Below are 16,025 nucleotides of genomic sequence, written 5' to 3'. Positions count from 1 at the left end.
CTATATGCTCCTGAAATGCGTCCGCAGCAACGGCATGCAATAGATTTCCCTATCTCAAGGCCATCTCACACTTCTCAGTGGTGTACTGTTCCAGCAGTTACGCTATGATTTGATTTCACGTTTCTTGATTTTTCACTGAATTCCATTTCAGTTCACACCAGTCAACCAGTAAGACTGCATTCTTACAAAATCTGACCTGCCATCTGCCATCACGTTACTTTCTTTAAATCAAGGGCTGGGTTTTTATAATTCTTTTTTGATTGACTGCGAAACCAATAAAGGTACATAAAGACGCATATGTTGGTGAATGGTCATAAGTTTCATGACCCACATAAAAGTTAGTTTACATGAATATAGGTTATGAGTCAATATTTGGCTTAGTCTTTGGCTTAGGGATGTTACAATGACTTGATCATTTTTTGAATTTGGCTTTGTGTGAGATGGGCCATGAAGCTTTTGTGAGTCACTACTCTAAAACATTTCATTTTATGTCTGTTATCCTCTAAATATAACTCAGTGTGTGACTTTGAAAAAGCTATTTTGTGGTAAATGATGGAAAACAAACAGGGAAACAGTGAAACCATGGCAAAGCATCATACTGGGTGGAATTACATGTGAGTGGATGTGCTACTACAATATCAGTAAATCACGCTTGATAAGAGCATCTGTTTATTCATTGCAACATAAATATAAACATGAATTCAAACCAAACAGAGAAAAGCATATATTAATGAATAAATGTGAAATCCTTGTGAACTGCTCATTGTTAAACAATCCCCAACTCTGTCTGAGTGTCTAGACTGTTCTTTTCCAATGTGAGTGGCCCATCAAGACTTAAACTAACAGTCAGAGTCGAAGAGACCATCCATGTGGAAACATCCTGAGGGTGCGGGACAATGCTTTCTTTTCTTTGACTCACTTCCTGCCTTCTTTCCTCCAGGGTAGTGCAGCAGAAATCAGGACAGGTAGCTACAAAATGAGGAATACTGGCTGCAAAGCAAACCTCAGGGGAACAATCACAACAACGATAATAAAAACAACAAAACTAAAACTGTACCTTAACAACAGCAATTAACAGCTCAAATCCTAACGATATTTCATTTAGAAGAATAGAAATATTCAACGTGTCTCAGAACCTTGCCCAAATTTGATGATCATTTGATGACCAAAAATTGAAAACCAACCAACAAACAAGCAAACAAAAACATAATTAAGAAAACGGGTTTTTGTCAAGGTGACCGCGTGCACCAGGTGAGCATATGGTAGAAATAAATGTATGCATGTACTAGAAGGCACGTATGTTTCGCTTTATCCTAATTTCGAGTGAATCTCATGCGAATCAATAAATATACCGTGCCATTAGATCAGTGCGTGGTTGCGTGTAAAGCTGCAATGAGGCCACATTGAGACTTCGACGTGGTTCAATATCTGTGCTAGCAGAATCCTCCTGGAGTTCAATTCACCCCCTCATGCTGCCCACTTACACCGACCCCTGACCTGAATATGTTCATATATCAAAGCAGAAGCCTGTTAGTCTCTGCCACAATATCTTCGCAATATCAATGCAGCACCTCTATGCGTATGTACAACTCACGGTTTTCCAACAGAAACCTGCAAGAACGCTTGGCCACATAAAAAATAACGCTGTATTTGTCTTTTATGTCTTTCGTGTTGCTATGTTTAGGAGAACCTGAACCTCCTCAAGGAATGCATCGGCTTTACAGCGAAATAATATTCCAAACTCCGAATAGTCCGTGAAAATAAGAAAATATGATCTGAATCGCTAATAATTTAACTCAATAGTTCGCTGAAGTTTAAACACACGAAATAAAGTTAACAAGGCTGGGCTGAGATTACATAATACGGCTGTCTTTTTGAAAGTCGTGTCAGAGCCTCCTCAACATCCACGCGTTTTCCATGCGTGGCCGATTTAATCTGACGTTGTTCTGAGAGCAGGCAGCGTGCGGAGGGGGATTACTGCGAGTCACTGCGTTTAGATGGGTTTCAGGGAGAGAGAGAGAGAGAGAGAAAGAAAGAGCGCAACATCCTCCAGACCAGAGTTTTTTTTTCCTGCGAAACATCGTCAGCACCGACTTGGGACGGGGAACGGGCACTGTTACCCTTCTGGAATATGGGTGACAGTAGACTAACTGTATAGGCTGTACACGCTGTTTTTCGACATTCTATCCATCAGCATTAGGACCTTACCCAGCGATGTCGCTTTAACCTCCTTTCTCAGCTGATCCCGAGGAAACTTTTTTGTCTCTCAGAATGGAAGTTATCACTTTTCTTTTGACGACCTTATCGCTCCTGTTCATCCGAGGGGACAGATTTGCCAGGTAAGGTTGTGCGCTCTATCCTTTTCTGTTTACCTTTTTAGGTCGAGGACGCTAACCAGCTTCGACGAGTTTTTTGCCTTTAGACACTGTTTTGTATAGCCTACTTCCGATACTGTCTTGTTTGACATCTACTTAATTGCGAGTGATGCTGAACTCAACTTCACATGATTTGTAGATCTGTGTCGCACGTCTCAGAGTGGAATGTGACTTGTCTTGCATCATTTTCTGGGTCAGGTCTTTTAAAGATCGTTTCTTGGAGAATCAAACCCTTGACTTTGTAACTGTGCACACATTGTACTTTTCCCGGAAATCTTGAAGCTCCTACTGTTAATGAGGTGCTGGGTTGAGTGTGAAATTCTGGCACGTAGAGGCATCTGGCACTGAAAAAAAAATGACAGGGGCAAAAACCTACTGTAGGTTAACCTAGTTTTTTTTCTCCACTGGATCATTTTAATCTCTCTAAATGTGGGGGATGTGGGGTGGAAAGAGAACAAAGTAGCTATAATACTGTTATTCCTGCCACACACGAGGGTTTATATTTCACAGTGAAATACAGTATTCCCAGCATTACAGTAATGCCATAAAGCTTTGCTCCCCATTTCATTATCCCGAGGACATCATTCATTTTTCTAATTTTTATGATTAATAAAGCAGTTCTATAACTGAGGCACTCTGGTAGTTCACCATGAAGGTCATAGGTTCTGCCAAGGTAAATGTCTTTCAGAGATTTAACACGCATTCAGAGTGTCTCAAGCAAAGCTCTGTGCGCAGCCAAGGGACCAAAACTTAGAAAAAGATTAAGAGACAGCTCTGAAAAGTGAAATATAGTTTTTGCGGTTAAGGATTGTGTTTGCGTTTCTGCATGTGGGAGAATATGAAAGGAAAAATACAATACTGAATCACTGAAGAGAGGTGATGCCTAGTCACAGAAGGATTAAAAATAAAGCTACGCCATTTTGCTATGCCTACGTGGAGTTTCAGCTGAGGAATGCTTCATCACTTTGTTGTTAAAATATTGTGTATATATGGTTGCCATAAACTTGTGAAGAAAGAAAATTGGATTGGTACTCAGGTAGAAAATTGGAAAGAACTGAAGAACTGAGGGGTAATGTCTTATTCCATATATATATATATATATATACACTCACACATTGTTTCTAAGAAAACCAGGGTAATCCACTTTTTCCCCTCTTCAAGTAGTTCTCCAGGCAAAATTTTATATCACTGTTATCTTAATTAGGTGAGAATTTCTTGCTTTCAGCAAATTAATCTCACTTTAGCCATAGACACTTCTGCAAACCCAGTAGAAGCCACGGCGATCAGTCTGTCAGTGAGAGGTCTTAAATGAGTGAGATGAGCATGTCTGATTCTGTATTACTGAGAAATGTTGAGAAATTCTTTTTTTTTGTCACTGTCATTGTTATACTGTTATTTCAGCTGCTACTGCTCGGTCACTCACACGTTATAAAGGAAGTTCTTTTCTTCCATATATACCTTAATCACAATTCATTATTATTATTCTTACTATTCTTCTTCTTATTATTTTCACTATTATTATTACTGCTACTACTACTACTACTACTACTACTACTACTGATTTTGATCTTGTCTTTCTGCTCAAGTGGGACAGTGTTGGTTCCTGATTTTGGCCTGATGTGCAGATTTTAACATTTTCTCATTTTCTGTGTTTGTCTTTTTTTGTTTTTTTTTTGTTTTTTTGCTCTTGTTGCATTTTGAGGATTATCAGTACTTGCTTGATAGTGTGAGAGAGGCTATGCTTGGCCTGTCACACAGTGTAGACTGTCTCTCACAGCTTCTCACTCAGTCTGAGCTCCACCGTGACAGTGTCAAAAGGTCAGTCATTCCTGCAGGTCTGTGTTTGTGAGGATCCCAGAGTGCAGTCATCTCTCTCACACTCATATTGATGCACTCACTCACTCACAGACACACACACACACACACACATACGCAAGTGCGCATGCACGTACACATACACACAGATACATATAAGCATCCCATAAGCTCTGTTTAAAATCTACATGTATGAAGACCAGCTACTGTAATGCTATTTGGATTATGGAATACACAGGGGTCACTCATGAGTCATCTTTGCAATGCACAGTATGCATCATGTGATCACCACTTGAAATTATGACTTCTCTTTCAAGCCGTCTGCCCTCTCATATTTATGATTGCTTCGGTGGTAATGCTTTATTCTGAGAGCTCCGCTTCTAATAATGTGATCAGTTTTGCCATGAGGTTTGTGCAGAACTTAAATAACTTTTGAGATGACTGCCAAATGTAGCAGGAATTGAATTAGGGCTACCTGAATATGTCCACACAGCAACCTGATCTCACCTAGAGGGCAATTTACACACACACACACACTCACATATATATGTGTGTGTGTGTGTGTGTGTGTGTGTGTGTGTGTGTGTGTGTGTGTGTGTAAAATGCCCTCTAGGTACCGGGCATATACAGATGCTAGAATCTATGATAGAATCTTCAGGATAGGTTCAAGGTTATTCTTAGTATGGGAGCTGGCTGTGACAAATGACAGTGATCCTTTTATTTTTATTTTTATTATTATTATTTATTTAGAATGGATCAATATCAGAGATACTGATGCTTTTTAAAAATCCATCTGAAATGAATTACATTTTTGTTTTAGATGTTTCACTCTTTTTCTGAGATCCTGGCTGTGCTTTTTATTTTCTCACATCAGGCTGTTGTGTGACTAGAATTTCTCTCTATATGTAGTGCACTGAAAGGCTGTAAAACCAGTAAGATCAATAACAGTAAAACCATACACCTCCAGATTATAGACCAGTAGCAATAAAACTATAGACTTCTGCTCAACATACATAAACCTCAAGCCCCTCTAAAAGGTTTTAGCAACACCCAGTAGGAACATGATGAGTACAGCCAGAATCTTAAATATGTCTAAACACAAACATTCAGTTGTGTGCGCTATATTCTATATTCACTGAAGCAAGTCAAGACATACCATTCAACATCCGTCTATAGGAAAATAAAAATGACACATTGCATCTGCTGCTCGGATGTATTGTCATTAGTGCTGGTGTGGCTGTCAGACGATCATTGAACTGTTAGAGATTACTGTATGCCTCATCACCCAGGGCCTGATGTATGTCATTTTTCCTCGACGTGTCATTTTCTGGATATAACAATATGGTTGAATAGTTACTGTTGTAGAACTGGACCAATCATAAAACAGCTCCAGACATGAAATTCAGCCGTAGGCCTGCTGCATTGCTTTGGGCAGGGTGCTTTTGGTAACTGGTAAAGGACTATTCTGTTGACCAGACATTTACTTTTCACAATTTCTTTATCAGTCACTCTCTTTTTGTTGGAATATGGTTTGTTGAAAAAGTTTTGTTAACATGTTATGACTTCAGAGATGAAATCTGATAAATATTTGAAAATTTAACTTTGATTTCCTTTGGTTGCCATAACTTTGTCACATTTGTGTGTAGGCCTCCAATTTACAGTCCAAATTCAACAAACTAAAAAACCTTTGACTGATTTGAATACACTAAAGCTTCAAATGATCATTCAGCCAAACAGCTGAAATGAAAACCTCTTGCCTAATGTTTTTTTTTATGTGGAGTTGCCCTTAATAATCAGCCATAAAGAGTGAATTAAAAAAATGACAGTGTGTTTATATTATGAGAACATTTTTTGAATGACTACAGCTGTAAAATTCATAGCTGGTTGCTAAGTGTGAGGTTGAACACAGTCAGTCGTCTCTCAGCTATGACAATTCTTTTATCTGCCATATGTCTCTGTGGATGCTGTGTTAATTTTGATATAATTTTCTCTCTTTATGTGGCTCCGACATTACTATTGGGGTTGCTTGGTCATTACCTGCTGGTTAATTCTACAATGTACTTTTAGCTGATTTTTGCAGTGCAAAAAAAGAAATAAAAGAGGCAAGGTTGACTTGCTACCTCTTTGTGTCTCGGTACAAATTAAATGTATTGTTATAAAAAAAAAGAAAAAAAAGATAATTAAGCCTGTCAGGTGTAGCATTCTCAGTGGCTTCAGTCACGAATTTTGCACGAGGCTCGTGTCTCCTGGTCGCTTTCACCTCGTTTTGAAAGCTCATAAAGAGACTGTTAGCAAAACGGGCCTCGGGGGAACAAGTGAAGTTAATGAAGAGAAATAACAGAGAAAGAGAGGTGGAAAAAACAGGATGGAGAGGAAATTGACTTTGAACTGTTTTAAAGAGACTAAGGGTGAACGTAGAATCTAGGCGTTTAGAGATTCCCTCAAGACCAATCAAAGAGGATTCTACACGTTCTTTTTTTTTTATGGCACTCTTTCTCCTTCCCTACAATCTTGTGTTTCCTGTTTGCAGTTGACGGAAGAATTTATTAGCACAAATTACCACTCAGAGGGATTATCAAGTAGACTCATTTTTACCATGTGCAAAGAGAACCATGTGGGCTCTGAAAATATGGGCCATTATAAAACAGTCAGATTTAACCAACTGAAATGATTTCTTCTGCCGCTGCATCCTAATTCAAGGCTCTTTGAATAATAATAATAATAATAATAATAATAATAATAATAATAATAATAATAATAATGATAATAATAATAATAAAAGACATGCAATTCCTCTTTAAACATGTGCAGTTTTTGCCAATCTATGTTTTTTTGCCAATCTATGTTTATATGTTTGTTTGTTTGTTTTTTGGAGAAATCTAATCACTGAATTGTCAAGTATCATGTACAGATATGACATCAATGTCTCTATTAGGTTATCAAAATATGACTTCAAACCCTATAACACGGTTTATTTTGTTAAATGGTGTTGAGGTGCAGTCCTGAGAACACAGTTTATTTTAGCAATTAACAGCTTAAATGATACCTTTGTGTGGGGTCAAATGACTAAATCTGGATAATGAGAAATCTAAACAACCTTCTTTAAATGCTGCTGTTTTAAAAAAAGTTTCTTGCAGAATTCCTGTAATTGACATTTATAAAATGAACTGTACTGATTAAAATAACATTACTAAACTACTTCTATAAAGCTCAGTGCTTACAGGTCCAGTGGTTTGGGGAGAGAGTTGGAAAAAACATGCATTTATTGTAAACAAACAAATAAGTTAAAATGTACAGCTGTGTGAAAATCAGTACTGAATTGTGTGTCTGACCATAACAGTTTATTATTTAGCGCTGTCATTAGAAGAAGCCTGTCAATTTCATATGCGTACATGCACACATGCCCACACACACAGACACACACACACACACACACACACACACATACTGTGTACTTTAAATGAGCTTCTCAGCTGGTATGTTAGAATGTATGTTTCATGGAGATGCTTTTAACAAAAGAGCTTGAGGCAGTATCACTGTAGGAAAACCATAGATGTGTTAACATTTAGGGCTGTACACTGCTGGGGTGATTTTAAGGGTACAAGCCAAACAGCAATGCAGCAATAAAATGCTTCCCACAAAATGAACTTGGTAGAATCCAATTAGTGCCTAATGAATATAGTGAATATACATTTTCTGTTTTTCACCACTGTTTGTCTGCTATAGATCTCACTGTATGTACTGTACTGTATTTGCAGTTTCACACACACACACACACACACACACACACACACACACACACACACACACACACACATACATATACGCACTCAGAACATAGCACACATACATACATGCTCTCCTCCTTGTTGTTGCCTAACCCTGCTGGTTGTTGGCCCTTTGGGCAGAGGACACTGCCTCCTTGTGGTCAATTTTTGTTCTATTTTATGTTAAAAAAAACCCCAACCCTGAGCACAAATGGAAAATAGGAGGCTCTGCATTATTTAGTAGATGTTAAGGCATTAGCAGAAATGTCTTTTGTAAAGCTGATCTAATGGAGTCCTGTAATTGGAGTCAAAATGGCTCATGTTTGCTTGTGACATTATGCATAAAAATTTGTGGTGCTGTGTATGAGAGCGTAATGAGGCAATGTTTGCTGTTGACTTGTTAATGAGTATGCCATTGTCTCACTCCTTATCCCGAATAACTGGAATACAGTCCGTTCAATTTACAGACAATAGCTCAAACTAATGCCATGTATTTGTACATTTACTATTTTAATTTTTATGTCAGTAAACAATCATAATACAAGTTACACATGTGTGATGATAATATATTGAGTTCATGCTAACATGAAATGACAGTTTTGTCTCTTTTTTCAATCTTTTTTTTTTTAACCAGAAAAGGACTACTTGTGAAAATACTGTCTACGAAGATGTTGCTGCGGGTGTCTCTAAGACCGCTTGTTTGTCTGTTTGTTTGTGTGTGTTTTTTTGCAATACTGTAAAATGACATGCTGATGTCATACGTTTAATTCAATATGTCAAATGAAACATATTTTTCAGTAATGCTTAAAAATAGCAGTAATCACTTGTTCCATCCAGTTTAAGTGAGTAATTTCACTTTGGATTATGTCACTCTTAACACACACACACACACACACACACACACCCTTTAACACAAGGGAACACTGGTTCAGCTCCCTTGTGGATGAGTTTCATGCTGACATAGCCAGTTTAGTTTGAAGGCCTTGTGTCTTTGTTCCTTCAGGGCAATGATGAGTGACATTGGGGACTATGTAGGCACTGACATTGAGATATCCTGGTTGCCTAATCTGGATGACTTAATGAAGGGCTATGCTCGCAATTTTCGGCCGGGGATAGGAGGTGAGTCTGAGATCTACCGCTCGTAGCATTGGATTACTCTTCCTCCCCACACATTTCCAACCATTCTTAGCATACAGCCTTAAAAACAAGAGAGAGAGAAAGAAAAAAGAGAATGTGTGCATGTATGCATGTGTGTGCATGTGTATGTGTGTGTGTGCGTGTGTGTGTGCGTGCGTGTGTGTGCGTGCGTGCGTGTGTGTGTGTGTGTGTGAGAGAGAGAGAGAGAGAGAGAGAGAGAGCGAGAAATTAGTTATATAACTAGAACAAGTTATATCTCTATTCTTCGCCCTCTCATATCCACCTTGTCTCTGCAATGACTCAGACTTGAGCAGGTTTGCCTGCCAAAAAATATGTTCCATTTTGAGAAGCTAATTTCAGGCCTCACAATTAGGCCACACATTTTAATGAGATCAGTGTACTTTGGGATTTAGAGTAAATAAATTCTCAACTCTTTGCTTACAAAAAAAAAAAAAAAAAAGCAGTAGACCTAAAAAGAACAAAACAAAAAGAGAAAATAAAAGATTATATCGGATGACTTACAAATATATTCCGAAATGAATCACATTATGTTTGTCTAGTCTCAATAGACAATATTGCTAAGAATGTTTGCTAAATGTGTTTTGTCCAATGACTACAGCATAGATTTCTCTATCTCACAGCTTAACTCAGCTTATTGCAAAGCAAAAAAAAAAAAAAAAAAAAAAAAGAAGGAAAAAAAATGCATCCGCACGGCTTTGAGCACGTCTGAATCAAGAGGGTTCTGAGGAGTCAACTAGTGTCAGCTTTGGATTTGACTTCCGGCTCAACATTATGATAATTATGCATTTGGGCTCAGTATCCCTCCACTCTGAAAAGCCAAACGCTGAGGCAAGCATGAGTGAATGCATGTTTCATGACCATTAAGGAGCTCTGCTCACTATTTTTGCTAGATTCCCTTTTTTTTGCATTGAGTCAACTCTATCCTGCTGCCATTTGAAGAAATATGTCTTTCTTTGAGAGTTTGGCTAAACGCATGCTTGAGGGGAATTGAATGGGGGGTGGGGGTGGGGGGGGAGCAAGAAGACAGAAGGACTGCGTCGGGCAAAGCCGGACGCGGAAAGAAAAGAGAGAATAAGTCATAGGCGGGAAATGCCACAACGACCTGCCAGGCGTTTTTTGTGCGATGATATTTTAGTCAAACTCAAACTGTCATTTTTGCTTGAGAGGTTTTGATAATGATATTTATCTGTCTTCTCTCTCCTGAAAACCATTACTATTTTCCCCCATGTTGTTTAAAAGGACGCTAGCTCTCTCCACACACTTTCAAAATGGCAGTGGTTTGAACGTGGATTGACGGGGGATTGGAAAGAGCTCCCTGATGGTCAGAAATAAATGGATGGTTGGCCGTCCAAGGTGTCCCTCAGTGCTGGTCAAGAATCAACAACCACTGGAACCCCAATTACAAACACAACAAACTGATTTCAGATCAGCACTTAGGGACAACTTACCAAAGCCTCAGAAAGACCACTTTGTCTTGAAATTTCCCGGCATCCACAAATCCTCCCTCTTGGGAGACCTGTAGACTAAAGAATGCACATTCAGTATCTGCTTTTTGTTTATTTAGAACAATAAAGAGAGTCTAAGATGTCTATGTCTTTTAATTCATTCAAGTGACTTTTAAAACACTTAAGAGGATTTTTCACTTGATGTTTTCTTTATATATATATATATATACATACATATTTTTATGTATTAAATACTAATGGCAAAAGGCATCCCAAGTGTTTTTCCATGTTTTTTTTTACGGGGGGTGGGGGGCGGGTATTGCTTTTCTTTTTTTCTCACTTTTCTCTTCACAGGTCCACCTGTGAATGTTGCCATGGCTATTGAGGTGGCCAGTATTGATCACATATCTGAAGCTAACATGGTAATGTATTGATTTATCTTATTTTTCCGTACAGTTGCCTAGCAGACTGTTAACTGCCAGTTGTTTTTTTTTTCAGGTACGGCACATTTGCACGTAACTTTCAGTGACATTGTGCAGTTCAGAAATGAGTCTGTGAAGCAGTCTTTTTCAAACTTGACAGCTGGAAGACGGTTCTACGTACTTGTGTTATCTAAATGTATCTCTTAGTCATGCGGCCTCAATTAACCTTCCAACTATTTATGTACTGATCCTCACAAACTGTTTTTGTGGTGGCTGCCACTTTCTTTGTGTTCCATCACTGAAAAGAAATTCTAATCTCAAAAGATCAGGATGAATAGAAATGTAGAGGTCAGCAGTAAGAAGCGGTGTTCTGTCCTTTAGGTCTGGCCTTTATCAGCTAATCCAGCTCATTATTGCTGTGTTTTAATATGTTGGAATGTTGCTCTAAATTCACCAACAGTTACGCAGTATTTAAGAATAGAATATCTCACAACAGTAGAATCGCTCAATTCCAACGAGGTGGACAAGGTCTAACAATGTCAGTGTCTCAAATTGTAATCCTTTCTGTTTAAAGAAAAAGTGGTGTTGATATTTTAATGAATAACTAAAACAGAATATTGATATAATATTATATCTATGTTTTGTTATATATCTAATACAATTCATTAGCATGATGTGCTCTAATGTACAAAAGAACATATTAAGCTATAAAATGAATTAAAATATAAAATGAAACGCCAAATGCCAGGCACTGTTTTCATATGTGCTGCTCTTTTCTTCTGACCATAATCCATAAATGACCTGTCATACACACATAATGTGACCTCTTGCCATGGCTGATAAGCTCACACTGCGTGTGTGTGTATGTGTGCGTGTGTGTGTGTTTGTTTGACAGGAGTACACCATGACCGTGTTTCTGCGACAGAGCTGGAGGGATGACCGTCTGTCCTACAACCACACAAACAAAACGCTGGGGCTGGACAGCCGCTTTGTAGATAAACTTTGGCTCCCAGACACGTTCATTGTCAACGCCAAGTCTGCCTGGTTCCACGACGTCACCGTGGAGAACAAACTCATCCGCCTGCAGCCAGATGGTGTCATCCTCTACAGCAGTCGGTGTGTGTGCCTGTGCGTGTGTGCGTGCGCGTGTGTGTGTGTGTGTGAGTGTATTTGAGAATCGATTTGGGTGGGGATTGTGGAAGAGGGAGTTTTTGTTGTCTGACCAAAGTACTCTTGAAAAGAGAAGTCAGGGTAATTTTATGCCAAGGTCCTGATCCAAATAACACAGTGAAGATGTGAAAAGTTTTTTTTTTTTTTGTCGCCGCAGTGTTCCCATACAGTGCTAAATATGTATGCTAATTCAGCCCCCCTCCCTCCTGCCCTCCCCCCAACAGAATTACATCTACTGTGGCATGTGACATGGATCTCACTAAATACCCAATGGACGAACAGGAGTGTATGCTGGACTTAGAGAGCTGTAAGTGGATATTCTCTCTGTTTGCATTAAGGAGAGAAATCTTAAGCTTAAGTGTCTCATAAAAATGGATGCATTTAAGATAATGTCCTTTTTTTAAAAAAAATAACCGCAAAGACTTGACCACACACACACACACACACACACACACACACACACACACACAGAGTTATGAGCAGAGATATGTGCATGCTTTATTTAATTGTGCTTCTCATAGCTCTAAAATGTAAGACTAAGCATTTCTCATTACCATAAGAGAGATTGCTTTAAAGCATTTGTTCCACAAGCACTGGTGTTGGAATTTTTTTTTTAACATTACTTAAAAGTGTATGCTTTCATCAATTTATGTTTATTATCAATTATGGTAATGCATCATAAATCTTACTGGAAATTAGAGTGTTTTTGAATGTCTCTGTGTTGGACTGTGGCAGTCTCTGCTAAGGCTTTATCATGAAGTTTTAACCACTTGGTAAAAATAAAGGTGTGTTATAGTAAATGCAAATTCATAAGTGCAGTCCAACTGGAGGACACATGTGAAATGTGACCAAATTTTCAACTTTGTAGCTTTGTCTTTTTTTTTGACATGGCAGATGGCTACTCCTCTGAGGACATTGTGTACCATTGGTCAGAGAGTCAAAGGGATATTCATGGACTGGACAAACTGGAGCTGTCGCAGTTTACCATAACAAACTACAGATTCGTCACCGAGGTGATGAATTTTAAATCTGGTGAGACCATCATTTTACACAATTTCGTAGCTCACGTTTTTCTATCGGACAAACGTAGGAGATATTTGCTTAGACTGTGCACAAAAGTGTGTTTTGCCCCGTAACTTCCTCCGAATATGGTAGAATTTTTCAGCTGAAGTTGCAATTCTACCTTGTTGAACTCATATTTACAAAAACCATAGCATTTAGTACATTTTTCTAGTCCATGATAATTTTAGTAGTCTTTAACATGAGTCACTCTTATGTTTATTTGTTTTCGTTTTCAAATCAGCGGGTCGTTTTCCACGCCTAAGCCTACGCTTCCAGCTCAGACGGAATCGAGGGGTTTATATCATCCAGTCTTACATGCCTTCCATTCTGCTGGTCGCCATGTCCTGGGTTTCCTTCTGGATCAGCCAGTCAGCTGTTCCTGCCAGGGTGTCTCTAGGTCCGGTTCTCAATATTCTCTCAGCGTGTCTCTGACTCGTCAACAGATGACAACAAATCATGCCACGACATCTCGACTTTCCCATTTATTTTTGTATATATCCATTCAGTGGCTGATCTTATCCTCTTACGCTAGTAGGTAATACCTATATTGAAGAGAGGAATTAACGGTATAAGTTCAGCCATCACATTTACTATGATTTACTGTGAATGCTTAATTATCCAGCCATATTAATAGCATGTATCAAAGTGCGGTATTCAGTAGAGCTGTTTATGTCTGTTATGTTCGTTTGCATGTCAGAATTATTACTGGGATGTTTGAAAGAGTGACCTGTGACATTTTGACCTTAGGGATCACCACTGTCCTCACCATGACGACGCTAATGGTCAGCGCTCGGTCCTCGCTTCCACGGGCTTCGGCCATCAAAGCCCTGGATGTCTATTTCTGGATTTGCTATGTCTTTGTGTTTGCCGCGCTCATCGAGTACGCTTTTGCTCACTACAACGCCGACTACAGCAAAAAGGAGAAGGCCAAGGTCAAAGCCAACAAGAATGCAGAGGTAAAGGAAAAGTGCCAGTTAATAACCCCCCCCCCCCGCTCCCCCCACCCCCGTTTCAAACCGAGGTGCTTAGCACACGAAATTCTGTTAACACTTTATGGTCCACAGTACTTTATGTCCATTGTCTTAGAATGTTATTAGTGTTTTGTTTTAATGAAAGCTAGAATAGATGACATTAAGTAAACATCATCGGTTGTCATAGACGACTCGCTGCTTTATGCAGCTACTCTTCTCGTCTTCCATCAATTATCCCATATATTTGTCCTTTTCTACCGTTAGAGACCAATAAAATACTTGATGATTAGTCAGCCAACTCACTCAGATCAATTCTGATGGTCTTAAATTGCTCACGGTGGCATAAAGGACTAAGTAAAACAAAACAAAACAAAAAAAAATAAGGACTAGGTTAAACTTGGCATGCTGGTCATATCCATTCTCCTCTAAGCCTGTATATCCTCCTCTTTATAGTCCATGGTAAAGAATGGCAAGCAGGCCATGGTTCTCTTCTCTCTGTCTGTGGCTGGCATGAACCAGGGCCTGCTCATCTCCAACCGACAGAACCGGTCTCAGCGCTCGGCCGGCGAGGCTGCCGGGGTAGCGGAGGAGGTGGAGACGCCGCGTTCCAGGACCAAGAGGACAGAAAGCAGCGAAGAGAAGAAATGCTGCAAATGCAAGCCCATCGATGCAGACACCATTGACATTTACGCCCGTGCCGTCTTCCCCGCCACCTTCGCCGTGGTCAATGTAATCTACTGGGTGGCCTACACAATGTGACTCCTCAAAACCAGGACCGCGAGGGACACCATGGGCACAGCTGCCTGTAACATAGATATTAAAAGAATAGATGTGCCACCTGATCTGTGACACTTATATCTGACAGCTTGAAGACTGTCTATATACATGCTTACATACACCTATAAAGATATATTTAGATAGGCTTGGAAGGAATTGCTCCAGATTAAAATGAAACTGTGAAGAAGGTGTTGCGAAAGAGGAAATCTTCGTACCGGCAATAAACGCAACCATTTTTTTTTTTTTTTTTTGGGTTGGGGCGGGGGCAGTACGTAAATGAGACAATGTTGATCAGTATAAGTTAGTCCAAGGACTTCGCTGCATCTGCATTTTACTCAATAGCGGCTTTGTTTAAACTCTAAATTTTTATTTTATTTTCGCTATGCCAGCAATTCATTATGACTACATTATACTGGGTGATGCACTAAAATGATACCTGAGGCAAATACAAAAGAAAAAAAAAAGAACATAAAAACTTCATAATGTTGAATGATTAAACATGACAAAGAGAGAGGGAGAAAAAAAAAGCGTTGCATGGCTGTTAATTGTTCTCCATTCACTCCTGCCCATTCTCCACCCCTCCTGTTTTCCTCCTCTTTTAAGTACTCCTCCCACTTTTTCCACTACATTTGGATTTTGTATACAGCCGCTTTCTTATCAGTTCCTGCCAGTTCTGCCCGTCCCGATTATTTAAAAAAAAAAAAAACAACAAGAAAATTGACAAAAACTGTGCGTTTCCCTTGTCTTATATGTGCAGTTACCTGAGTCATGTACAAATAATACACACTGTTTCTATATCATGACTTCATTTGTCGATATTTCTTTAATAATATTAATTTCATGAACTCAAGAGTGTTTTATGATATGTAAGTTGCAGTATTTCAAGTAAAGAAATGTGGAACCATTATCTAACCTGTGTTATCATGACTAATTAATAGCAGTTTTGGGTCATGAAGTCTCAATGCCTCCAAATAGGTATGAAAATTTAGATGAAAAAAGTCATGCAAAAAATCATGAGTTCACAAGCTTCCAGTTTAACGGCTTGTGGCATAATTACTTATTT

The 16,025-nt window shown here is 39.0% G+C and overlaps 1 protein-coding gene across 1 annotated transcript; it reads left to right on the top strand.

Annotated features, from left to right (window-relative positions):
- Positions 1-2,271: 2,271 nt before the first annotated feature.
- On the top strand, positions 2,272-14,944 carry gabrd (gamma-aminobutyric acid type A receptor subunit delta). Its single transcript, XM_030784042.1, has 9 exons — positions 2,272-2,339; positions 8,961-9,076; positions 10,915-10,982; positions 11,878-12,098; positions 12,377-12,459; positions 13,047-13,184; positions 13,456-13,611; positions 13,962-14,170; positions 14,639-14,944. Exons 1-9 carry the CDS (start codon positions 2,272-2,274, stop codon positions 14,942-14,944), a joined length of 1,365 nt encoding a protein of 454 aa, XP_030639902.1.
- Positions 14,945-16,025: the final 1,081 nt, after the last annotated feature.

The sequence above is a fragment of the Chanos chanos genome, chromosome 9 (assembly GCF_902362185.1).
Source record: "Chanos chanos chromosome 9, fChaCha1.1, whole genome shotgun sequence".
In the NCBI taxonomy this organism is placed as follows: Eukaryota; Metazoa; Chordata; class Actinopteri; order Gonorynchiformes; family Chanidae; genus Chanos; species Chanos chanos.
The sequence above is the reverse complement of the archived record's forward strand: the minus strand, read 5'-3'. Positions and strand labels throughout refer to the sequence as shown.

Coding starts and splice junctions, on each gene's coding strand:
- gabrd (XM_030784042.1), top strand. CDS start 2,272: ATGGAAGTTATCACTTTTCTTTTGACGACCTTATCGCTCCTGTTCATC. Junction 10,983..11,877: donor ACATATCTGAAGCTAACATG/GTAATGTATTGA, acceptor TTTGTTTGACAG/GAGTACACCATGACCGTGTT. Junction 12,460..13,046: donor TATGCTGGACTTAGAGAGCT/GTAAGTGGATAT, acceptor TTGACATGGCAG/ATGGCTACTCCTCTGAGGAC.